At 46.0% G+C, this 27,039-nt stretch overlaps 1 protein-coding gene across 3 annotated transcripts in view; it reads left to right on the forward strand.

Moving 5' to 3' along the window:
• Positions 1–27,039, forward strand: part of LOC119962096 (rho GTPase-activating protein 15-like) — a 992,501-nt gene that overhangs the window by 686,880 nt on the left and 278,582 nt on the right. For all 3 annotated transcript variants that reach the window (XM_038789949.1, XM_038789950.1, XM_038789951.1), the window contains one exon: positions 11,726–11,824. In XM_038789949.1, coding sequence (XP_038645877.1) covers positions 11,726–11,824 — 99 coding nt within the window. The remainder of the gene's footprint in view (positions 1–11,725; positions 11,825–27,039) is intronic.

Below are 27,039 nucleotides of genomic sequence, written 5' to 3' on the forward strand. Positions count from 1 at the left end.
GCAGCAGGAGATGGCCGCGAGGGAGGAGGAGGCCACAGTCATCGGGGCAAAGGTGGAGGTGCACGAGGCACTCCACATGAAGTGGCAGAGCCGCTTCGAGGAGCTGGACACTCGGATGAGGAGGAAAAATTTGAGGATCCTGGGCCTGGAAGAAGGCCTGGAGGGGTCGGATCTCCCGGGATATGTGGCGGAGATGTTGAGCTCCCTGATGGGGGAAGGGGCCGGTCCGGCGCCCCTGGAATTGGAAGAGGCATACCGGGTCATGGCCAGGAGGCCTAGGGCAAACGAGCCCCCGAGGGCGGTGCTGGTGCGGTTCCAGCGGCTAAGTGATCGAGAGAAAGTCCTGAGGTGGGCTAAAAGGGAGAAAAGCAGCAAGTGGCAGAACTCGACGGTAAGGGTGTACCAGGACTGGAGTGCGGAGGTGGCAAAGCGGCGGGCCCGGTACAACCGGACAAAGGCGGTGCTACACGCGAAAAAGATCAAATTTGGAATGTTGCAACCGGCGCGCTTGTGGGTCACCTACAAGGACCAACATCATTATTTCGAGTCCCCAGAGGAGGCCTGGACCTTTGTACAAGAGGAAAAGTTGGACACGAACTAAAACCTGGGAGCACCGGCGGTCGTAGCCGCCGGGGGACTCTTGATTGTGCAAGTGGCCCTTTTCTTTTTCAGGCCAGGTCGGAACTGGGTAACAGTTTCGTGGAGTGTTTGGGGTGTTTTTTCTCGAACGGTTGACTTTTCTGAATATTTTGAAGGTTTCGAGTTGTTGGGTGTTTCTGTATATTTGTACTGTTGAAATCTCTATTGTGGGTCGTTGGCTTCTTATGGGGTGTTTTTTCCCGTTTCCAATTTCCCTTAGTTATTTACCCCTCTTACCCTTTTTCTTTGGGTGCTTGGGGGGGTTTTTTGTTCTTTTTTTTTTTCTTTTCGGGTTATGGTTATCTGCGGTTATTTATACTGTTTGATGGAGGGTGATGGTTGGGCACACTGTTAGTTGATAGTTAGTTAATTATTTTGTTATTTAAGTATGTAGTTAAGTATTTATGTATTTAGTTGCCATTGGGTGTTTGTATTTATATCGTTAAGTTGGGGAGACGGGACGGGGGGGAGCGGGTTGATTATGCGGGTCTTTCTCGGGGGTTTTAAGGGGATCTTTCACGGGCGCAGATGGGGTGAACCGGGAGGAGTCGGAATGTGGCAGGAGCAGCCGGGTCAGCGGAGACCAGCTGACTCTCGGGAGTACGATGTGGGGTACATCGCGGCTAGGAGGGGTCCTAGCCAGGGGGGGGGGGGGGAAGGGGGGGGGACTGGGGGGGGACACCGGGTTGCTGCTAGAAAGACCAGGGACAAGAAGGGGAGAGCCGGGGGGGGTGGGGGGGGGGGGGGCCATCGCTATGGGAAGCGGGTCAGAAAAGAAGGGATGACCCGGGGCGAGCAAGGGACAAGACATGGCTAATCGACAGGGAGTAGGGACGGGTCGCTCTGCGACCCGATTGATCACGTGGAACGTAAGGGGGCTGAATGGGCCGGTCAAAAGATCAAGGGTCTTCTCACACCTGAAGGGACTGAAGGCTGATGTAGCAATGCTGCAGGAGACTCATTTGAGGGTAGCAGATCAGGTCCGCCTGAGAAGGGGGTGGGTGGGACAGGTGTTCCACTCAGGCTTGGATATCAAGAACCGGGGGGGTGGCGATTTTGGTGGGAAAGAGAGTGTCGTTTGTGGCGGCAGAGGTGGTGGCAGACAAGGAGGGCAGGTACGTGATGGTGAGGGGTAGGCTGCAGGGAGAGAGTGTGGTACTGGTAAATGTGTATGCCCCGAACTGGGACGACGCGGGTTTTATGAGGCGCCTGCTGGGCCTTATCCCGGGACTGGAGGCAGGGGGCCTGATCATGGGAGGGGACTTTAATACGGTGTTAGACCCTGGGCTGGATAGATCGAGTTCCAGGACGAATAGGAGGCCGGCAGCGGCAGAGGTGTTAAGGGGGTTCATGGAGCAGATGGGAGGGGTAGACCCATGGAGATTTGGTAGGCCTAGGGCGAGGGAGTATTCTTTTTTCTCCCACGTCCACAGAGTGTACTCTAGGATCGATTTTTTCGTATTGAACAGGGGGCTGATACCGAGGGTGCAGGACACGGAGTACTCGGCCATTGCGATATCGGACCATGCACCACATTGGGTGGACGTGGACATGGGGGAGGCGCGGGACCAACGCCCGTTGTGGCGCCTGGATGTAGGGCTGTTGGCGGACGAAGAGGTGTGCAGAAGGGTGAGAACGGGCATTGAGAACTATCTGGGTACAAATGACACAGGTGAGGTGCAGGTGGGGACGGTCTGGGAGGCCTTGAAAGCAGTGATTAGAGGAGAGCTGATCTCCATAAGGGCACACAGAGAGAGGAAGGAGAGGCAGGAAAGGGAGAGGCTGGTGGGGGAGCTCCTAGAAGTAGATAGGAAATATGCGGCGGCGCCAGAGGAGGGGCTATTAAGGGAGCGGCGTAGCTTGCAGGCCAGGTTCGACCTACTGACCACTAGGAAGGCGGAAATGCAGTGGAGAAGGGCGCAGGGTGCGGCGTATGAGTACGGGGAAAAGGCGAGCAGGATGCTGGCACACCAGCTTCGTAAGCGAGATGCAGCCAGAGAGATTGGGGGAGTGAGAGAGAGGGGTGGGGATGTAGTGCAGAAGGGGCAAGAGGTGAATAGGGTCTTTAGGGACTTCTATAGGGAATTGTATAGGTCTGAACCGCCGAAGAGGAGAGGGGGAATGAAGAACTTTCTCGACAAATTGGGGTTCCCAAAGGTACAGGAGGAGCTGGTGGAAGGGTTGGGGGCGCCGATAGAGCTGCAGGAGCTAATTAAAGGGATAGGCCAGATGCAGGCGGGGAAGGCGCCGGGGCCGGATGGGTTCCCGGTGGAGTTTTACAGGAAATTTGTGGACTTGGTGGGTCCAGTGCTGGTGCGAGCCTTCAATGAGGCGCGCGAGGGGGGGGTTCTGCCTCCAACAATGTCGCAGGCCCTGATCTCCTTGATTTTGAAGCGGGACAAGGACCCGGTCCAGTGCGGGTCCTACAGGCCTATCTCCCTCTTAAATGTAGATGCCAAGCTGTTAGCAAAGGTCCTGGCAACCAGGATAGAGGACTGTGTGCCAGGGGTAGTCCATGAAGACCAGACGGGGTTCGTGAAGGGACGCCAACTTAACACAAATGTCCGGAGATTGTTAAATGTGATTATGATGCCAGCAGTGGAAGGGGAGGCGGAGATAGTGGTAGCGCTGGACGCGGAGAAGGCATTTGACAGGGTGGAGTGGGAATACTTGTGGGAGACGTTGGAAAGGTTTGGGTTTGGGGAGGGATTTATCAAGTGGGTAAACTGCTCTATTCAGCTCCGATGGCAAGTGTGGTAACAAACGGGAGGAGGTCAGAATATTTTGGGCTCCATCGAGGTACTAGGCAGGGATGTCCCCTATCTCCCTTACTCTTTGCATTAGCGATTGAGCCGTTGGCGATGGCACTGAGGGGTTCAGGGGGGTGGAGAGGACTGACAAGGGGAGGGGAGGAACATCGGGTCTCGCTCTATGCGGATGATTTGTTGTTGTATGTGGCAGACCCGGAGGGGGGAATGCCGGAGGTAATGGGGATACTAGCGGAGTTCGGGGACTTTTCGGGATATAAATTAAATCTGGGGAAAAGTGAGGTCTTTGTAATACACCCGGGAGACCAAGGGGAGGGAATTGGGAGGCTCCCCTTCAAAAGAGCAGTTAAAAGTTTTAGGTATTTGGGGGTGCAGGTGGCAAAGAACTGGGGGACCCTACACAAGTTGAACTTTTCCAGACTGGTGGAGCAGATGGAGGAGGAGTTTAAGAGGTGGGACATGGTGCCGCTGTCGCTGGCAGGGAGGGTGCAGTCAGTTAAAATGACGGTCCTCCCGAGGTTCTTGTTTTTGTTCCAGTGTCTGCCCATCTTCCTCCCCAGGGCCTTTTTCAAGAAGGTAACGAGTAGTATCATGGGGTATGTGTGGGCACATGGCACCCCGAGAGTTAGAAGGGTCTTTTTGGAGCGGAGTAGGGATAGTGGAGGGCTGGCGTTACCCAACCTTTCAGGATATTACTGGGCGGCAAATACATCGATGGTACGAAAGTGGATGATGGAAGGGGAGGGGGCAGCCTGGAAGCGCATGGAGAGGGCGTCCTGCGGCAACATAAGCTTAGGGGCACTGGTAACGGCACCATGGCCGCTCCCTCCCACGAGGTATACCACGAGCCCGGTGGTGGCGGCCACCCTCAAGATCTGGGGGCAGTGGAGGCGACACAGGGGGGAAGTGGGAGGTCTGATAGGGGCACCACTAAGAGGGAACCACAGATTTGCGCCGGGAAACACAGGAGGGGGATTCCAGAGCTGGCAGAGGGCGGGTATTAGACAACTGAGGGACTTGTTTATAGAGGGGAGGTTTGCGAGCCTGGGAGAGCTGGAGGAGAAATTTGGGCTCCCCCCGGGGAACACGTTCAGGTACCTCCAAGTGAAGGCATTTGCCAGACGACAGGTAGCGGGGTTCCCCGCGCTCCCCGACAGGGGGGTGAGTGATAGGGTGCTATCAGGGGTCTGGGTCGGGGAGGGGAAGATCTCGGACATCTATAAGATTATGCAGGAGGTGGAGGAGGTACCAGTAGAGGAGCTGAAAGATAAGTGGGAGTTAGAGCTGGGGGAACAGATAGAGGACGGGACATGGGCAGACGCCCTGGAGAGGGTCAACTCGTCGTCGTCATGTGCGAGACTAAGTCTCATTCAATTTAAGGTACTGCATAGAGCCCACATGACGGGGACAAGGATGAGTCGGTTTTTCGGGGGTGAAGACAGGTGTATTAGATGTTCGGGAAGCCCTGCGAATCATGCACATATGTTTTGGGCATGTCCGGCACTGGAGGAGTTCTGGAAGGGGGTGGCAGGGACGGTGTCGAGAGTGGTGGGGTCCAGGGTCAAGCCAGGATGGGGACTTGCGATCTTCGGGGTTGGGGTGGAACCGGGGGTACAGGAGGCGAGGGAGGCTGGAATATTAGCCTTTGCGTCCTTGGTGGCTCGGAGGAGGATCCTGATTCAGTGGAGGGACGAAAGGCCTCCGAGTGTTAACACCTGGTTAAACGACATGGCAAACTTCATCCAATTGGAAAGGATCAAATTCGCCCTGAGAGGGTCGGTGCAGGGGTTTTCCAGGCGATGGCAACCCTTCCTAGACCTCTTGGATCAGAGATAGAAACTGAGGCCATGACAGCAGCAACCCGGGAGGGGAGGGCGGGAGGGGGGGAGGGGGGGGGGGAGGGGGGACAACGACGAAGGAAGTACGGTAGCGGCGGTGGCACGGGCAAGGCCTGCCCGAGGACGCTGCTAGAAATGATAAGTTGGTCTGACTGTCGGTTCGCCGGCGGGGGGGGGGGGGGGGGGGGGGGGGGGGGGGGGGGGGACGCGCGGGTAGGGGGGGGGGGGGATTTTTTTTTTTTTTTTTTTCTTTTTCTTGTTAAGTAGGGGGGTTTTGACTTTGTTTTGTTATAATTTAAATGTAAATGTAGGGGGGGTTAAAATGTTTGTATTTTGAAAAATTCAATAAAAATTATAAAAAAAAAAAAAAAATTGACTCTTTGAGTTCATTTTGAGCAAAGATAGATTTTTGGTACCACATTCAATTAAATAATTTTATTTGAAAATGCAGGGTGATATTTGTGAAGAGCAGTGTCATTCCAGAATTGTAACCTGTAATGAATCATTTCTGATTAATATGAATTGAGTAGAATTGGCTGTAGATATAATAAATTGGCATCTGAAGTGGCATCGTTGTGAAGAGAAAAACTATTGTTGTAGTTTTTTAGAACGTTGCTGCAGACTTTAGTCAAAAGGATTTTATTTTATTTTTTCCATAACCGCTAAGGTGTTCCTTCGAAACTGAATTCAATGAGATTTGTGTTGTACAAATAGTTATTGATAGTCCATTCAGTATCATTATTGTAGGTAATTGTCATTTGGAAGACCTGGACTAAATTTCAGAATGCAAACCAATAAAGGAAAGTATTATTATTATTATGAGAGAAGATTTGAAAGTGTGTTTTTGGGAGTGGTGTTTGGCGACTCTTATGTGACAATCATCTGGGAGAATTTTGAAGAGAAAACAGACATTAACTTGGGTTCAGGGCAGAGAATGTGCAATTGACCACAGTCATCTTGTGTGCTTAAAAGGGACTTTGTGCTAATGAGACTATTGTAGGTAACTTTGTAATCCATGTGAATCCTAAAACCCATGTGTAATTGTTAAACTAAGAGGAAAGTAAAAGCATGTTGTATCATAATCCACTTTGTTCTTGTTTAGTAACTTTTTTTTCCTTCTTAAAACTATGACTATGTTCCTCCAAGTTTTATATAAAAAGTTAAAGTTACTGGGGTTTGAGCCAGAGCTCCATTCTGGGATCTTCTCGTCCAGTTCTAACGTCTAATTTGAATCATAAGAAATGGTTTGCTTATTGAGTTAGGTGCAGGAGTCTTGTCTGGAACATAGGCACTGGGATATACCAGTTGATTGGGATGTCCTGTTTCTGTATTGTAAATTCCATGCAACACGTTACTCTATATAATAATTTACGCCACAATACAGATATAGCTTAAAAAGTGGAAGTGACTTTTAGCTTCTATCAACAGATTGGTGGAAGGGGTGCTCAATCTAGCCGATGCTTGTCTGAACATTCTCAAGTGCAGGGCCCATCATCTTAATTCAAACAAATTTCTGAGGGCTCAATGAATATAGCCAGAGGATATTAGTAAAAGGATTGGGTGAGGAGCCTAGATGACCACAATTTTCCACTTCCCATTGCCTGTTTTCCTGGCGACGGAGTTGGGCTGCAGTGAAAATCACCCCCAGAATCAATAAAAGCAGCTTGTATTCATATATCCTGCTCATATCCAGGGAGATTAAATGAAGGTTGCTGTGTTTCATTCCATTGTCTATTTTAATTGGGATCTGTTTAAAGTCCATTATATCTATTGATTGTAAATGCCTGTATTAGAGTACTCAGTAGTCATAATCAAATTTCAAACAATTGCTCCATGCAATAAACAATGTTTACTAATTTTCTATTTATGCCTTGCTTTTATGTATTTTGTTTCTTTACTGACATGAAATTGTGGTTTTACATTGCATGGCTATCCAGTTTATTTAGTCATACTGGGGAATGTTGCTAATGCACTCTCAGTGGCTTTGATGGTGCCAAATGTAATCCCGTTGAAGTTTTCTAAGAGAATTGCAATAAGTGGTGACAAGGGGCCAGAATCTTCTATCTAAATAGCGGTGAAGATAATTGCACTCATCATTATTTATGCATAAATGGTACAGCGAAGGACAAATGCGAGGTTAAAAGTGAATATCCAAAGCGTGCTGTCCTAGTTGGGCTGCTCTGCACTGAGCCTTGCGAAATGGCATCTCTCTCTGCATACTTCAAAACACGTTGAATGATATGATGATGCTGTATTTGCAGGGTGGATACAAACTAAACTCACCACAGCAAGTTTAGACTTGTCATTTCAAGAGCAGTTACACTTTTTTTCTAACCTTTCATTATTTTTCTTTCTCTATTAGTCCAATAAATCTTTCACAAGAACATAAGAACCTGAAGCAGCAGTGGACTATATGCCACCTCAAGCCTCCTCTGACATTCAATACAATCAAATACAAAAGTCTCTTATCTTCTGCCTTCACTTCACTTTCCCCCTCATTCCCATATCCTTTGATTCCTCTAGAGACTAAACATCTCAGTCTTGAATATGCGGTATTCAGAACCCTGTGGAGGACAGAATCCCAAAGATTCACAACCCTCTTAGTGAAGAATTTTGTCTCACTTATACTCATTCATACTCAGATGGTGACAGGACAGGGGAAATAACCTTTCAGTTGCTACCCCATCAAGTCGTTTCTGAATCTTGCATATTTCAATTAGATCATCTCTCATTCTACCAAATTCAAGATAGGCCACATTTCCTCAACTTCTCATGATAGGAAAGGTCTCTTATCCCAGGAGCTAATCTAGATAACCTTTGTGCTCCCACTTCTAAAAGTCATGGGCTGGATTCTCCGCCGACGGGATGTTCCGTTTTGCCGGCAGCCCGGGGGTTTCCCGACGGCGTGGAGCTGCCCCACAATGGGAAACCCTATAGACCAGCCGGCATAACAGTGCATCCCGCCGGTGGGGTGAAACATAAATGTGGCACGGCGGAGTGGAGAATCTAGCCCCAAGTCTCTCCTTCCTTAGATATGGACAACAAAACCGTGCACATACTTCAGGTGTGGTCTCAACAAAGCAACATCCAATTGTAGCAAGACTTCTTTCTTCTTGAACTCCAAACACCTTGCACTAACTTGCTGTGTTCCTTGTGTAAGTACACCCAAGTCTCTTTAAAAAAATCAACATTTGCAAGTTCACGATTTTAAAAATTGATTTCTATTCTTACGACCAAAATGAATAATCTCACTCCTCCCTTTATTGTACTTCATTGGCCACATTATTCATTTAACAGCCAACATTTCAAGGATGCCACTGAATATCCTGGGGGATGGGGGGAGGGGTAAAACTGGGTGTGAATGTGAGTATAGTGTGCCGATTGCCTTTAGAATTTTAAGAAGCCCACGAGATGGATAGGCCTGCTCAACATAGGTCAACTGAGGCCCTAAACAGGTAAAGTAAGGATCACTTAAGGACCTCTTCCCACTGCCTCTGGTATTTTACCAGAGATGGCCTCCCAATGTTGTCACTTCCCAAATTGGGAGACAAGCAGCTATAACCTTGCAGGCTAAGAGTGGGGCCAGAGGGTGGAGGTGTCTCTTGATCTCAAAACCTGTGTGCCACCAGCAAGGAGGGCCACCCCATCTGAAAGACATAACCCTTCCCTTATGGATACCTTAATTCCTCTTTCTGGGGCCTCCTTGATTGGCCCAGTGAACCCAACCCAACTCACATTCTGGCGCCTCCTTCACGTGGCTGGTCCTGCCTCCTCCACGACCACTGGTGGCACTTTTGGGTTTGGTGAGCTTCCATCTGGTTGGGCTCTCCCATTAAAGGGATGGAAGCTCTGGCTGCAGGATGTTAATGAGTGCAACGCGTATTCAGGGTTTCCATGACTGGCTGAGGTCAACCCTGATTTTCTGGCTGGTGGACAGGACCAAAGCCACCCCATAAAACCCTGGCCAGCCAGTCTAAATCTCTATGCAACCTCTTAGTCTTCTCCTCACTGCTGTTGCCCTGTTCAGTCGGGCACAAGAATGCCCTGTTGCTGCATTACCAACTTGCACTTCCAGCGATTTGCCATTCAAAACAGTTTTCTTTTAAATCTTTGTGTCTTCATTCTTCCTCAATCGTAGCTTCCCACCTACTGTGGTCACCAGGGCTCTGAACTGTGTTTGACCCATCTCCCACACCTCTGCTGTCACCCCTTCCCTCCCTCCCAGAACCAGGATAGAAAAGCCCTTGCTCTAACTTTTCATCCCAGCCGCCTCCACATTCAAAGAATCACCTTCCAACAGTTCCCCCCCACTCGCCCTATCAGAATTTTACAGGGACTATTCCCACCAGGATACCCAGGTCCACACTTCCATTATCCCCAACACCTCACCTCTTCCCACGGCATCTTCCCATGCAATCACAGAAGGTGTAACATCTGCAGGTTTACCTCCTCCCAGCTCACCATCCAAGGGCCTCAACACTTTTTTCAAGTGAGGCAGCGCTTCACATGCACCTCCTTTAATTGCTTTTTTACATTCGTTGCTCACAATGCCATCTACTCGACATTGCAGAGACTAAATGCAGACTGGGTGACCGCTAGAATTTACAGTGCAGAAGCAGGCCATTCGGCCCATTGAGTATGCACACCGGTCCTTGGAAAGAGCACTCGAGCCAAGCCCACACCTTCACCCTATCCCCGTAACTCCACCCCACCTTCTTGGACAGTAAGGGCAATTTAGCATGGCCAATCCACCTAACCTGCGCATCTTTGGACTGTGGGAGGAAACCGGAACACCCGGGGAAACCCACACAGGCATGGGGAGAACATGCAGACAATGATGCAAACCAGAATTTGAACCTGGGACCCTGGAGTTCTGAAGCAACTGTGCTAACCACTGTGCTACCGTGCCGCCAGAACACCTTCAGTCCATCCATAAGCAGGACCCAGACCTTCCTGCTGCTATTTCAACTCACGGTCCTGCTCTCATATCCATACGTCCATCCTTGGCCTGCTGCAATATTCCAGTGAAGCCCAGCACAAACTGGAGGAACAGCACCTCGTCGTCTGAGTAGGCAAGATACAGCCTTCCAGACTTAACATCGAGTTCAACAACTTACGACTGTGAACTCTCTCCTCTACCTTCACCCCATTTTTAGTTCTATCAATTTATGTTCATTTCTTCCATTGATCTGTTTTTCCCTCACCGTTGCCTACCTCCCCAACTTGGACTATCAGTTCCCTGTTCCTAGCTGTCCTTTGACACACTGCTTACCTTTGTTCTGATGTGGAAATGCCGGCGTTGGACTGGGGTGGGCACAGTGAGAAGTCTTACAAAACTAGGTTTGTTGTGAATCACTAGCTTTTGGAGCGCAGCTCCTTCAGCAGGTGAGTGAAGAGGTGGGTTCCACAACCACAGATGTAGACAAAATCAAGATGATGCTTTGAATGCGAGTGTTCGCAGCTAATTAAGTCTTTACAGATCCAGATGTAGAGACTGGAGAAAGGGATAATTACAGGTTATCCCTCTATCCAGTTGCTCCATCTGGACCTGTAAGGACTTAATTACCTGCAAAGACTCGTATTCAAAGTATCATCTTGCATCATTACTTTGTCTATATATGTGGTTGTGGAACCCACCTCTTCACTCACCTGATCAAGGAGCTGCACTCCGAAAGCTAGTGATTCATTCACTAGCCCACGAGATTGAAAGACCCCTATCATTGTAATTTACTTGTTTTATACATTTTTTTTTATTGGGTTAAGAGAAGAAGGTTAAGAGGTGACTTAATTGAGGCATACAAGATGATCAGAGGATTAGATAGGGTGGATATTGAGAGCCTTTTTCCTCGGGTCTATTCCCTCCCCAGGAATAGATCTGGCTGGTCCGAGACCCCGAAGACCGCCACTTTCGGGCATCATTATAATTTACTTGAGACCATTAGAATTATTGTTTTGCATTTTAATACAATTGGATTGCATAGTTCAAATTTTAAAAATTGGATGCATGGAGACACTGAAGATTTAGTGACAATGTATTCTATTTATTACATTTCTTTTGGAAACACTTCTAACATCTCTCTTTACCTCCTCACTACAAAGTCACCTCAGTGAGGTGTCTATGTATTTGTCTCAAGCAACTCTCAGCCGTAGAGGCTGTCGGACACGGGTGCAGAGGAAAACAAAAATAGATTGAAAGGGATCGTAACCAGTTTGGGGATCATGGTGATTTCTTCAATCCATCTATTTTTTTCAACAGCATCACTCGGTACTCCAACAGTCGTGTTCTTGCCCCTCTAAAAAACTTGGCTAAAATGTGACATATCTGATGGTGCTGTCTTTACTGATTCAAGATCAGGACTGCCACGTGAATGCTCATGAAAGGGACTCGATAACCTATCGAATCAGCGATAGAATCAACATCCTTTATTAATGCAATAGCCTTTTGATTAACACAAGTTGTGTGTTTGTATTATGTTGTAGATCAAGTATTCGGCTGCCATTTGGCCACTCTGTGCATTCGCGAGGGAGCCACAGTCCCAAGATTTGTGAAGCTTTGCATCGAGGCTGTGGAAAAAAGAGGTAGGTGGCAGCTTAATAATCCTCCTTTGCTTCTCTCAGTCGAATTACGGAAAACGCCATCAGGTATCATACTGACCTCACTTAAGTGTAAAGCGTGCCCAAAATGACTCAACCGTTAACAGGAATACAATTACAAAGCTTTAATTAGTTCCTTCACAATTTACTCCGCTGTCCCACAAACGGCCTTTTCACTTTTCCACAATTCAAAAACTATTCAGAAAAGAAACAAATGTGAGGGAAGGATTCTGGCAATGATACGATGATAGTTTATATCAAATATAAACATTGTCCACTATAAACACAGAACAGGCATCTAGATATTAAACATGTACTTTAGCTCACTAATCCCTGCAAGATGTGATGGCGGGTGGGCACGGGGTGGATGGGGTGGGGATTTATTTTCTGGCGATGACCATCTGTTGATCTGCCTGTGAACTCTAACTTGTCAGTGGCTTTAAAATGTTTCATGAGGTTATAACAAAACCTCTTCAGTGTCTTGTCTTCAGCTCAGTCTGGCAACTGCGCATTATCACAATCAGTTTATGTCGATGAGGAACACAGAATGCAATAACTTGAAGGTGACACACAGACTGTCTCTAAGTTGGTTCATGTCGGACAAACAATAGGTTGTTTACCAGCATGTGCACTAGTAGTTTTCTAAGGTGAATCAAACAGTTTCACACTATCCTATAAGCACAGCAAGAGTAGGATGTGCGAGTGTTACTCTCTATTTAAGTAAATAACTACTCAGTGTTTACAGTAAACATCAGACTTAGATTGTTTTCAGGAATCACCATGTAGGGAAAACTGTGCTGAGTATATATTCATGGAAACATCAATATCTTTGGTACTATCGGCTTGCTGTATAAAGTATTATGCCCTGTTGGTCGTTCATAGATTCATAGAATTCTTACAATATAGAGGCCATTCGGTCCATTGAGTCTGCATCGTCACTCTGAAAGAGCACCTGCTAACCCACCTAACCTTCACATGGGGCTGGTTTAGCACACTGGGCTAAATCGCTGGCTTTTAAAGCAGACCAAGCAGGCCAGCAGCACGGTTCGATTCCCGTACCAGCCTCCCCGGACAGGCGCCGGAATGTGGCGACTTAGGGGCTTTTCACAGTAACTTCATTGAAGCTTACTCGTGACAATAAGTGATTTTCATTTCATTTCACATACCTGGACACCAAGGGGAAATTTTTGTCATGGCCAATAGACCACATCTTTGGAATGTGGGAGGAAACCAAAGTACTTGGAGGAAACCCACGCAGACACGCGGAGAACGTACAAACTCCACACAGGCAGTCACCCAAAGCGGGAATTGAACCCAGGTACCTGGCGCTGTGAGGCAGCAATACTAACCACTGTGCCACTGTGCCGCCCCACGCATAAGAGTGAACTAAGATTGCACTAGTTGGTGATGAACTGAGGTAATCTTATAATTTGGCTTTCAAACTGGTAGTTTTACTTTGTTTGCAAGAATATTAGTGCGAGCAAGGAAAAGGTCACACGAATGCAACTTAGGATGCTTTACTCATAGAATCATACAATTTACAGTGCAGAAGGAGGCCATTCGGCCCATCGGGTCTGCACCAGCCCTTGGAAAGAGCACCCTGGAGCGGTGAAGCAACAGCGCTAACCACTGTGCTACCGTGCCACCCCACTAAAATTGCACCAGGTAGTGATGTTCTGAGGTAATCTTATATTTGGGATAATATACAAAAACTGCCCATAAGTATTTGTTAATGGGCACCAAACTGGTAGATTTACTTTGGCTCATGCGTTGTTGGATCAGCACACATTGGGCGGAATTCTCCGACCCTCCACGCCGGAAATCACTTCCGCGATTCTCTGCGGACCCGCCAGTCGCACGTACGTGGTTGATACGCATCCGGTCGGGGGCCATTGGAACAGGCCCACACGCCGATTCTCCTCGGTCGACCAGCCGAACTTTCACCGGCGTGGTTTACATCTGGTCCACCCGGCAGGACCTAGGACCCACGGCCGCGGTGGCGATCCTGGTGGTGGGCGGGGTGTATCTGACACCGAGGGGGGTGCCTCAGCAGTGGCCCCGAGATCGTGGCCACCAATTGGCGGGCCATCACGATCTGTGGGGGACCTACCTTACTCCACGCGGGCCCGCTGTGTGGCTTCGCCATGTCGGCGGTGCCCGCGCCGAGGTGGGCCGCCACGCACATGCGCAGACTCACTTATGGCTGCCGTGCGTATGGGCGGCCGCATGGTCTGGACAGCAGGGCCTCGCCGGCAACCAGAGCTGTGGGACGCATATTGGGGCTCAGCTAGACCCCTGGAAAACAGAGAATCACCCCGGACTTTAAAGGAAAAAGTCCGGAGTAATTCTTGCCCGTTTCCCGGCGGGTATGGGGACTTAGCTCCCAAAAGGGAGAATCCCGGCCGTCCTCTGAATCTAACCTATGCATTTTGTGATCTGAAAGTGGGGCTGATGCTAAGCGCAAAATAATAAAATCTGCCTAATATCATTGTCTTTGTTTTTTTTTTTTTTTTTAAATAATTTTTATTGAATTTTTCAAAATACAAACATTTTAACCCCCCCCTACATTCACATTTAAATTATACCAGAACCAAGTCAAACCCCCCTACTTAACAAGAAAAAGAAAAAAAAAAGTCTCCCCCCCCCCCACCCGCGCGTCCCCCCCACCCCCCCCCCCCCCCCCCCCCCCGCCGGCGAACCGACAGTCAGACCAACTTATCATTTCTAGCAGCGTCCTCGGGCAGGCCTTGCCCGTGCCACCACCGCTACCGTACTTCCTTCGTCTTTGTCCCCCCTCCCCCCCCCCCCCCTCCCCCCCCCCCCTCCTCTCCCCTCCCTCCCGCCCTCCCCTCCCCTCCCCTCCCCTCCCCTCCCGGGTTGCTGCTGTCACGGCCTCAGTCTCTATCTCTGATCCAAGAGGTCTAGGAAGGGTTGCCATCGCCTGGAAAACCCCTGCACCGACCCTCTCAGGGCGAATTTGATCCTTTCCAATTGGATCATTGTCTTTGTTGATATAAGTTTGACTGACTTGGTAGTACTCCCATTTCTTGAGTCAGAAATGTATTAATGCAAACCCTATATATACAGAGACTGGTTTGTTATTCGCCTCCAGCCCCCTCTTCTCCTTTTAGCAGGAATGGGTTAAGATAGGCATCTTCCTGAGATGGGGAAGGAGGCAAATTTAGATTGCAGAGTCACATTCTGATGACTTCATCATGAGAAGGATGATATATTCACTGTGGGCCTGACTACAGACCACACAATTTTAGAACTGCCAGTGACAGATGAAGGCAACAAGATTCCTTGCCCCAGTTAAAACTGGTCCTTCTGTGTCACACTATGACAGGTGCCATTCTTCAGATGACACATTAATCCAAAATGTGCTGGAGATAAAACAAAATCCTATGGCATTGAAAAAGCAAGGTTTTCCTGATTTCCAATCATTCCTGACCAAAGACAGATGAACCTATTCATCGCATTTGCCATTTTGGGGCCTTAACAGCTGCATTTGCCATAAAACAGGATGACCACACTTCAGTAGTGAACTATTGGCCGTAAATACTTTTAAATGCTCTAAGAATTTGAAGACTTCTCAGATCTTGTGCTTTTTATTTTAACAGATGGAAAAGCTGTGAAATGTATAATGTCTTTCCTTATATGTACACGTGAGACACCAGACTCAGGTGAAGTGATAGCAGGTACATGCTTTGCTCAGCCCAAGGTCCCCTGCTCCAGAATTAAACCTGAAGTAACAGACAACAATAACTTGTGTTTGTATAGCAACTTAGCACAAAAAATGTCAAAGTGCCTTACAAAAGTGGTAGAAGGAAGAACAAGTAAATAAAATAGGTAAATAAAAGTAATGCAATGGGCCACAAGCCATCATGCAAGAGTTTGGAGAGGTGACTGAAAATATGGTCAAAAGGATGGATTTTGAAAAAGCTTCTAAAGGTGGAGAAGAAATGGGTTTTGCAAAGGATTCCTAAGTGTAAGGCCAAGGCAGCTAAGAGTCTAAACTTGCTTGGATGATTGATTCTGAAAAGCAGAACTAACAGAGTCTAAATAGTTCATAGAATGAAACATTATTGGACATTGCAAGATATGTACACCAGGGCTATACTGTTGGAATGAAGTCACAACCAACAAGAGTTCAGCCTGTAAAATCAAGCACAGAGGTTAATAGGCTCAGTTCATGACACTCCTAATTTTTGGATGATAGATTTTAATCACCAGTCTCAGAAACACCATGAATCAGGGGTACTGACCTCTGCACTCTTTTCACTCGTCTGTGATACTGTTCAGTGAACCACTACGCAGAGGGCATAGCTTCTATGAATTTATTGTATGTATTATCTAATGTATTTACCAACTTTTGTCAACAATACCTTCTATCAGACAGTGAGGTCCTTTGTGATCTCGGCAAAGTGGCTCGCATTCAAATAAATAAATTTTACTTCAATAAGGACTGGGCCATTTGAATACGTTCATATTTTTTATTAGCTTTAAGGTCGCCATCATCTATGGGATCCTTTCACAAACCTGACAACTGGGAGCTATCTGCATTTCTGACTTTCAAAAACTCAGTGGGGAATTTATCAAAACACTTTGGGCCAGGATTCAAAAGACTCATCTCAGTGTGGGATTACGAATCATTCATTTTCAGTTCCCTTGCACTGGTTCCATGGAATTATAATGAGAATGTCACAGGAGTCTTGTATTCCCACCATGATTGAGAAAATTGAAAATGATTCACTGGTTATAAATGCAGTTTCTTCAGGGCAGCACGGTGGCGCAATGGTTAGCACAGCTGGCTCACGGTGCCAAGGTCCCAAGTTCGACTTCGGCTCTGGGTCACTGTCTGTGTGGAGTTTGCACATTCTTCCCGTGTTTGTGTGAGTTTCGCCCCCACAACGCAAAGAATTGCAGGATAGGTGGATTGGCCACGCTAAATTGCCCCCTAATTAGAAAAAATGAATTGGGTACTCTAAATTTACATTTTAAAAAATAAATGCTGTTTCTTGATCAATCTGAATAATATAGACATTCTTCATCATCACTCAATTGACTGAAAACAGCCCGTTGCACCACTAGACTGTTGTAGTCATTTGTTTTTAACTGTTTTTAAACAAGCAATGTTCCGTGATTTGAACAGTGCTATTTTCTGTAGCAGCTTGAAAGTAACCCAATAAACATAAGCATTTTGATGGGATAAGTTTTGAAAGTCAAGTCATAAATTTTCATAGATTTTCATTTTCAAATTATTCCTTCAGCTTAAAGGCCTTGCAAGAACCTTAAATGCACATTGCTTTTTTAAAACATCATTCATGGTATATGGGTGTCGCTGGCTGTGTTAGCGCTGATTGCCCTTGTACTGAGGCCATTTTAGAGTCAACCACATTGCTGTGGGTCTGGAGTCATGTGTAGGCCAGACCAGGAAGGATGGCAGATTTCCTTCCGTAAAAGGACAATAAAAGTGAACCAGATGGGCTTTTAAAACAATTGATAATGGGTTCAACATTAGGCTTTGAATTCAAATTCCATCATCTGCCATGGTGTGATTCGAACCGGGGTTCCAAAAGCATTACCCTGGGTAATATCGTCCAGTGACAATACCACTGTGCCATTACTTTCCTTACAGAAGTCACCTGGGTAGTCTTCGGGAAAAAGAACAGAAGAGGTTTTTCTGCCCCTCAGCAGTTGAGTTGAATACTTGATTATTGCTAAGATTCCCAAAAATTAAGAAAACATATAACTTTATTTGAGCTCAGGCTTTAAATTTACACACTGTAGATTCATGGAGAATTCAACAATTCTGGGGGGGAAAAAACATGCAGTGCCTCAGACCCACTTTATCATATTTCAAAAAATGCCAATAACATTTTTGTTATATACATTTAAAATGTTGGGGAAATATAGCTGACCCATTTAACCTTTCCTTCAGGCAACTCATGTTAGTTTCTTCTTATTTTTTCCACACACTGTAACAATGAAAACTTTCCACAGATTTTGCACTTAATACCAGAATATCACTGTGGTGCAATGATTGCGCATATGTTACTTCTAAATCTACTTTTTCAATTAGTTACCCAACCATCTGCATCATCAACCTTCACGTATGGTAAAGGGAAATTTCTCACCTGTCTAATTTGGGCAAACAGATGAGGCAAGTGTTACAATGATGTCATGAACCACTCAAAAAGATTCTCAAAAGAGCAAAATAGCTTCCAAAACAACCTTTGGCATTATTAATCTTGGATGCAGAACATTGTTAGTTCACCAAGATGAACCTGATTTGCTTTATAAGAACATAAGAACTAGGAGCAGGAGTAGGCCATCTGGCCCCTCGAGCCTGCCCCGCCATTCAATGAGATCATGGCTGATCTTTTGTGGACTCAGCTCCACTTTCCGGCCCAAACGCCTTAACCCCTTAATCCCTTTATTCTTCAAAAAACTATCTATCTTTAGCTTAAAAACATTTAATGAAGGAGCCTCAACTGCTTCACTGGGCAAGGAATTCCATAGATTCATAACCCTTTGGGTGAAGAAGTTCCTCCTAAACTCAGTCCTAAATCTACTTCCCTTTATTTTGAGGCTATGCCCCCTAGTTCTGCTTTCACCCACCAGTGGAAACAACCTGCCCACATCTATCCTATCTATTCTCGTCATAATTTTATATGTTTCTATAAGATCCCCCCTCATCCTTCCAATTTCCAACGAGTACAGTCCCAGTCTACTCAAACTCTCCTCATAATCCAACCCCTTCAGCTCTGGGATTAACCTTGTGAATCTCCTCTGCACACCCTCCAGTGCCAGTACGTCCTTTCTCAGATAAGGAGACCAAAACTGAACACAATACTCCAAGTGTGGCCTCACTGACACCTTATACAATTGCAGCATAACCTCCCTAGTCTTAAACTCCAACCCTCTAGCAATGAAGGACAAAATTCCATTTGCCTTCTTAATCACCTGTTGCACCTGTAAACCAACTTTTTGTGACTCATGCACTAGCACACCCAGGTCTCTCTGCTTTAGCTTGATCTGCTAAGTCCTGAAGGTGTAACATGGTCTTTCTGAGCTTATTGTCTATCTGCAGTATCTGTAGATATTCTCTGACACAGAAAATTAGCTATTTGTGTGATTCCAGCAAAGACCTCACCTCCTTGTGTGAGCCTTGAACCTTCCCACTTTAATCACCTTCCTGCAAGAAAGGGTGATCACCGAAGCTGAATTTGCCTTTGGCTTAATTTTAGAAAAAGATTTAAGCCCATTTGAATGCAGATTTCAGAGCTCACTCTGAGAAGTAGTGCTGTGAACACTCGCCTCTCACCTGGCCATGGCAGCACCTCCTCAGTTCCGTTGATAAAAGTCTTCCCAACCTATCAGTTCCACTGAATAAGCAGTCCCCACGTTCACCCCGGTTGTTAAAACTAGAATGATTGGTTAAAACAGCAGTTAATGACCCAGTTAAATATCTTAGTTATTGAACAGCTGCAAGGGAGTTCCTCTCTTGTTCACAAACCCACCCAGGTGAAACCTGGAAGCAGGCAGGGTAATGTCAAATTACCAGCCTGATATTATTTTGGGGGGATTTAACTTGCCCTCATGCACTCAAGCCCAAAAACCCTTTGTCTGTAACAATTCCCCCCAATTCGCGTAGGTGACCAAAATCTTGTTCTAAGGTGCTGGAAAGAGAGGTGAAGAGGCAGGGAGGGTTAGGAAGCATATTTCAGAGTTTAGCACCTAGACAGACCAAGGAACGACAGCCATGAGTGGGGTGAAGGAAGTTGGAAACGCATGAAACACCAGAATTGGAAAAATGAGAAGGTCTCAGGGGTAAATATGGTTGGAGGGAATTGCAGACGTAGGACAGGGAGATGTCATGGAGAGATTTGAACATGGGGATGAGAATTTTAAAATTGGCTGGCTGTAGACTCAATCTTAATTTGTACCAGTCAGGGGCAATGTAGCGAGGATGCATGCCCAAAGGCTGCCAGTATGTATATAGAACATAGAATTTATAGTACAGAAGGAGGCCATTCGGCCCATCGAGTCTGCACTGGCCCTTGTAAAGCGCACCCCACTTAAGCCCCACACCTCCTCCCTATTCCGTAACCCAGTAACCCCACCTAACCTTTTTGGACACTCAGGGCAATTTAGCATGGCTAATCCACCTAACCTCCACATCTTTGGACTGTGGGAGGAAATTGGAGCACCCGGAAGAAACCCACGCAGACATGGGGAGAAGTGCAGACTCCACACAGACAGTGACCCAAGCCGGGAATCGAACCTGGGACCCTAGAGCTGTGAAGCAAGCGTGCTGACCACTGTGCTACCGTGTTGCCCTGTATCTGAGTTCAGCAAAGGGTCTTCCCGGTCCTAAGCCAACATATGTTGTATTTACTTATTGATTGAGCCATGCTTTCAGTTACAAAGGCTCTGAACTCTAACGACAGGTCAATGTCGTCATTCAGTCATATCCTCTGGTTATATTTTTGTCACAGAGTATTACCACTTTCAGCACAACAATATATCTGCGACGGTGTAAACCTTTTTGCTCCTGGGCATGCGGCAAGTCACGGTAGATGCTGAACTTTATGGATTGGTCCGAGTCTAATATCAAATAGCATTAGATCAAAATTAGACATCATATATTATTAATTCCCTAAAGAGACTGAAAGTGCTTGTTTATTTCACTTATACAACCTTCAGTGAGTCACAGGTTCAGTCAACAAGTTTGAATGCAGGTGCTGAGTCACCTCTTGTCAAATGTTTGTCACCGTATATTTTGTGGAACTCATACGATGGGCAGGTCGCCCTGCAAAGGTCTGAATTATGGTTGACATTTCATGAACTTCCTAATGTTTTACTGAGCGGGTCAGTGAGCCAAAATTTATGAGCTCTGCAAACCTCGAATTGCAAGAAGTTCATCCTGTACCTCTAATAACAGCTTTCCCTTCTAAACAAAGGCAGTAAGTAAATCAGTTCAGAGATACAGCTTCCTGATTCTGTTGTCAAACAGCACATTCCTGCTGTATTCTTTTCGTAGTGGGAGAAATAAGGCACATGGACAATTCCCATGAAAGATTCCAGACAAGACAGCATTGAAGATAGAGGAAGGGGCCGGGGCTGGTGCAGTTAGGCACCATTTTAATGTTGTTCTCTCTGTTTACCCTGTGTTGAAATTTAGTTGTACTCTCCTCTAGATGTGTAATGCCAGCCTTTGGCCAACTTAATAGCGAAATATATAGTCAACACATTAGTCAAACATGAGTGAGAAATCCTATGACCTGGCTAGGAGCAGTGAGCTGCACAGTTTACACAGAATTGTTGACAGTGCAGAAGTAGGCCATTTAGCTCAGTGCCTGCACCGGGTCTCGGAATGATCATTGCACCTTTTTTGTTCCTTAGTTCCAGCCAAATAGATTCTGTTCTTGAACCCTGTGAGACATTCTCTTTCTCCAGCACTGCAATTTTCTCCTCAATGAATCCCAACCGCTCCCCCCCCCTCCCTTTTCTTCTTTTCCTTCTTTTCCTATCTTTTCCCGAATATGTTGTATTCAGGAGTATTTGAAACTTAGTCCTGCCCTTCGTTGAGCCAGGTCTCTATTATAGCCACAAGATCATATTTTCTTTTTTTTTTTAATTTAGAATATCCATTTCATTTTTTCCCAGTAAAGGGGCAATTTAACGTGGCCAATCCACCTAACCAGCACATCTTTGGGTTCTGGGGGTGAAACCCACGCAGACACAGGGAGATCATATTTTCACATGGCAATCTGTACCTATAACTCACCAATCTTAATAACCACACTCTATGTATTCACATACATTCACAGTAACCCTGATTATGACTTTATTACTTTATGACTCTGACCTCACCTATTAATGTACTATTCCTTACTCTAATGCTATCTCTCTCTCTCTCAGTACACTGTGCACATTGGTATTCATCTCTGATATTGTCTCCTGGTTACCACAACCCTGCTAAAACCTTCCTAATAACACTAGCAAAAGGCCCGATAAGGAACTCAGGCCTGGTTGATTCTATTTAGATGCAATTTATCTGCCTTGTACACATGCCATCTCCCCCAGATGCAGTTCTAATGCCCCAAGAATCTAAAACCTTCCCTCCTGCACATCTTTCCAGAAAAGCATTCATCCACATTATCGTCCTATTTCTGCACTCACTCACATGTGGTATGGGGAGTAATCTCGAGATGACTGTTTTCAGGATCTGTTTGTTGATTTCCTACCCAGCTCCATAGATTCTGACTGCAGGATCACATCTTTTTTGTTGCCTATGTCATTCGTAGCGATGTGGACCACGACTGATGACTGTCCACCCTCCCTCCTCAGGGTGTTCTGCAGCTGTTCAGTGACGTCCTAGACCTGGGCATCAGAAATGAAATACACCATCCTGGATTCATGTCTGTGGCTGTAGAAAGACATAACTGTTCCTCTAATTATTAAACACCTATCACTATTGTTCTTCCTTGAATACCCCCTTGTACAGCTAAGCCACTTGTGATATAATAGACTTTGTTCTGGCTGCACTCACTGTTTTGTTATGCTCTTGACGTAGCATAAGCTGCTTCCTTGATGTGCACTCTGACAAAGGAAGGTTCAGACTTGGAGATAGCTTTAACACAATTATCAAACTGTTAACAATTCTCCTACTTGAATTCGACTCTCCTGTTAATCCTGCTATAGCTACTCAGACTGACGAACCAGTCTGCTACAATCCAGGTGGTGGGTGTGATGTGTTCCAAATCAACCCTGTGTTCTCACTAAGTGTCTCCACTGGATAGAGGAAGATCATGTGTGCTGTGTCCTTTTATATGGGTTGGTGTAATGCCCTCCTGTGGTAGTGTCACCTCTGTGTGTGTATCTTGAATGCCCATTGGTCATGTCCTATCTTACTAGCCTATTGGTTGAATGACTGTGTGTCATGTCTCTGGTGCTCCCTCTAGTGCCTAGCTAGTCTACGTGTATTTACATTAACCCCTTGTGTATTTACAGTGATACATATCACCACACTCCCCAGAACACTTCCCAGGTAAACCATCACTCTCATCAATATTCAGAACTGAATGCTGATTGGAGAGTGGTATATACGCAGGTAGACTTCTGTACTACATACCTTTTCCTTTCTGACTGGCTGCTGCTATCTATGTGCTGTCCACAAAGATCTAAACTTCACACATGCACTGCAATCTCTCCAGCTGCTGCTCAAGATCCTAAACCAGGAGCACAGATTCTGCAATTGATGGCACTTGCTGCATAATTGGCTATCCTGGATAGATGGCTATCATGGACATGGAAAGCATTCTGGAGTTCCCACATGAAATGAAAATGAAAATCGCTTATTGTCACAAGTAGGCTTCAAATGAGGTTACTGTGAAAAGCCCCCAGTCGCCACATTCCAGCGCCTGTTCGGGGAGGCTGGTACGGGAATTGAACTGTGCTGCTGGCCTGCTTTGATTTGCTTTAAAAGCCAGCAATTTAGCCCTGTGCTAAATCAGCCCCTCATAACACAGGATTTGTATGCTCAAGATTGGAGTAGCCCTGTCTATTTCGCTAATTATTCATTAATAGCATTGTTACTGCTAATACGTCTGACTACTGGCAATAAATCTTATCAATGCTAATAAAAAATTATCAATACCGATAAACCATACTGTTATTAATAAGCCTTACTAGTTTAGTTTACGACACATTGATGACTTGAAAAACAATTGTTTGAAACACAATGCCTGCTAAATTATTATATTTTCTCACCAATTTCCTACATCTATGAGCAAACCCCCTATGTTGTTGCTCAAAGTACTCAAGACATTTTACAATCACATGTGCGCTCTACAAAAGTGTTTTACCTGCGGCCCTGACTAATCAGCATTAGAACCGGCCTTGTGAGTGGAAAGTGAGTTCTGCCAGAACTGGAATGGAATCACAGGATACGACAATATTTTGAGGGAGACTGTGGGGGGGGGAGTGAGTACCAGAGTAAAGAACATTGAGCACATTAAGACAAGCTTCGGGATATGGAATCCCTAGCAGAAGTATGCCCGGTAATGAAAGTAATGGGGAAGAGGATCTTTTCTTTGGCGGTCACTCACTAATGAGTATGATTGTCCACCTAAGAAACTTTGTGTGTTACTGGTCATGAGCTCTGTGGGTCCTTGTGTAGCTGATGATCTTAGAGCTGCACCTTCGGCCTCACACTTGACGGATATTCCCAGTAGGTGGGGCCTATCCTTGAACTCTAGGTCACTGGTATTCTTTTCTCAGGCTCCCTTTCTAGGCCTCCTTTTGCCGTTGGGTTTCCTTGAGGAATTGTGTCCTTTCAATCAGGAAGTTCCTCAAAGAACGTCTCTTTCAAGCAAGAGTCTCCCAGGCCTTGAAGTCTATGTTGTATTCCTTGAGGTGGGCCTTCAGGATGTCTTTGAAGAACTTCCTTTGTCCTCTTCTTGTTTAAGAGCCTTGTTTAAGCTGGGTGAAGAATATTTGCTTTGGCTGGACAAGCGGAGTTGATTTTGTATGATCATGGCCTCGATACTGATGCTCCTGGCTCTTTCAAGGATGCTGATTTTAATACCCCTGTCCTCCCAGTTGATACAGAGAAGCTGTATCAACTGATGTTGATGGTGCCTCTCCAGGGCCTTGAGGTGAAGGCTGTCCGTAGTCCAGGTTTCTGAGCCATATAACAGAATTGGAATGGTGTCTGCCTTATACATGAGGATCTTGGTGTCAGCACAAATGTTGTGGCCATCAAAGCCTCACATCCATTGGCATCTGAAGGAGGCGATCATGGATTGGATACAACATTGGATCTCTGCATCAATGTCAATGTCAGATCATAGGACAGTACCGCAGAGTACAGGCCCTTTGGCCCACAATGAGAGGTGATTCCCCAGGTTGGGGAAATGTTCCATGATTGGTAGGGTTTCTCCATTGATAGAGGGAGAGGCTGGATCTTGTCCTGGGGTGGGTTGGTAAAGCACTGGAGTCTTCTTGAGATTGAGGCTGAGATTAATTCTTTGGGATGCTTCCACAAAGGTATTGAACATGGTTTGGATGGAGATTCTCTTCTGAGAGAATGGAGATGGTAATGTCATCCACACACTGAAGTTCCACGAGCGATGTGAGAATCATTTTCTCCTTGGATTCCAACCAATTGAGTCACTGGGAACCACTGGGAAGCTTTCTCTTGACAAGGTGAAATATAATGGTGTTGAAAATGGTGATGACACACCATTGTTGGTTGACTCCAGTATTGACCTTGAAGGTTTCTGTCTTATTTCCGACAGTGAGGACTGTCGCTGATATCTTGATGTGGAAGAGTCAGAGAATGTTGATGGATTTCGCTGGACAGCCAGCTTTGACAGTATGGAGACTTCTTGGTAGATTCCACAGTCCGCTTTGTCTCCTTTCTTGAAGATAGTGGGCATGACGGCATCCCTGAGGTCGGCAGGAATTTCTTCTCTGTCTCAGATTTTCAAGAGCAGCCGATGGAGATTTTGAACTACTGCATCTTTTCCATTCTTCACATGTGTATTGGCAGCTTTGACGTCATCCACTCTTGGTGGGATTCCAAGATCATCTTTGATGGGGAGTTGGGAGATTTCCTCAAGCACATCATCATCTATGATTATATCACAGTTTAGGAATTCTTTGACATGTTCTCTCCAACCAAGGCTGATGTTGCCCTTGTTCCTCAAGATAGTTCTGTCCTTACACTTCACTGATTTTAAGTTTAGGGTGTTGGGTTCATATATTTCCTCGGTGTCATGCTTGTCAGTGAGGAGTTGTAGCGCCTTAGCTTTCTCAGTCCACCATTGGTTCTTGATTTCCCTAGTTCCTCTTTGTACCTCTGCTTCTGTTGATTGATGAGCTCTCCTCTTTGCCTTACTGATTATGTCATTTTTCCAGACGCAGAGAGCTTTCCTCTTCTTGTCGATGAGGTCATGGATAGTGCAGTTGTCCTCATCAACCAGTCATGGTGTTTCCGAGTCTTGTAGCCAATGGTTTCTCCGCAGCTTGAGATAATGGGCTGGATTCTCCGCTGTCGGGATTCTCCATTGCATCAGCAGACCGGGGATTTCCCGATGGCGTGGGACTGCCCGCAATGGGAAACCCCATTGGCCGGCTGGTGAGATGGAGAATCCCGGGAATCCCAGAAATCTGGTGCGGCGGAAGCCTGCAACATTCCCTGCCAAGTGACAGGAATGCCCTAGGGTTAAGCTAATAATCTGAATACATAGTATGGACAGATACAGATCAGGTCACGCAGAGCACAATTTCTCTGATCGTCACATGTTTTAAGCCAGGTTGGGATATAAAGAGGAAACCAGATACGGCACTTTCTCTTCACTGTAATCATCAATGGCTTCATTGTAATCAAGAATGGCATCATTCTTCATTGTAAACTAGACTATTGGAAGGAAACTCCCCTGCCCAGCATTAATTCAGCAAATCACACAGCAAGTGCTCATTTATCAATGTCAGATGGTGACAGGCTGGCTTTATCCTTAATACCCCATCCGCCATGATCAAGCCAACTGTTCAAGGTTCACACATGAACCGAAGCGAATGGGCAAGGTATTTCAGGTTATCTGAAACACAAGGGACCATCCCAGGGTCGGAGTCAATACCTTGAGGCAAGAAGTGAAGGAGATTGCCCTGATTGTATTAATATAGTAGCAATATTACTATTAATTATCAGGCTGTGCATAATGTCTGATAGATTTGGTAGGCCTTTCTAAATCTAATTTTAATTAACTGTGCATTAATAAATAAAACGGCATTTTAGAAAAATTAATTGAATAAGTTAGCTTAGTTTGCCACTTAAAAATGGATGTTATATGTGAGCAGAAACAATTACTGGTAATTGCACATTTTAGCACAGAAAGGCTGGCTCAGCAACATCCTAAATGGTCAATAGCACTCATTTCTACCCTAATTTGCTTTTATTCCAGTAAGAGTACAGATTAATTACTGATAAATAATAAATCTGACAGAACTTTTAATAGAATCACATCATGACATGGCCGTTATTTGCATTTAATGTACTTTACAAGTAGAATAGAGGAACAGCCAAGGTGTTCATCTTATTATATCATCCTGTTCACCCTGGCCGGCGAAGTAAAAAGCGTAGGTGCTGCAAATACATGACACAGCCCATCAACATGTGAAAAGAGGAA

This window comes from Scyliorhinus canicula, chromosome 2, assembly GCF_902713615.1.
Source record: "Scyliorhinus canicula chromosome 2, sScyCan1.1, whole genome shotgun sequence".
Lineage (NCBI taxonomy): Eukaryota > Metazoa > Chordata > Chondrichthyes > Carcharhiniformes > Scyliorhinidae > Scyliorhinus > Scyliorhinus canicula.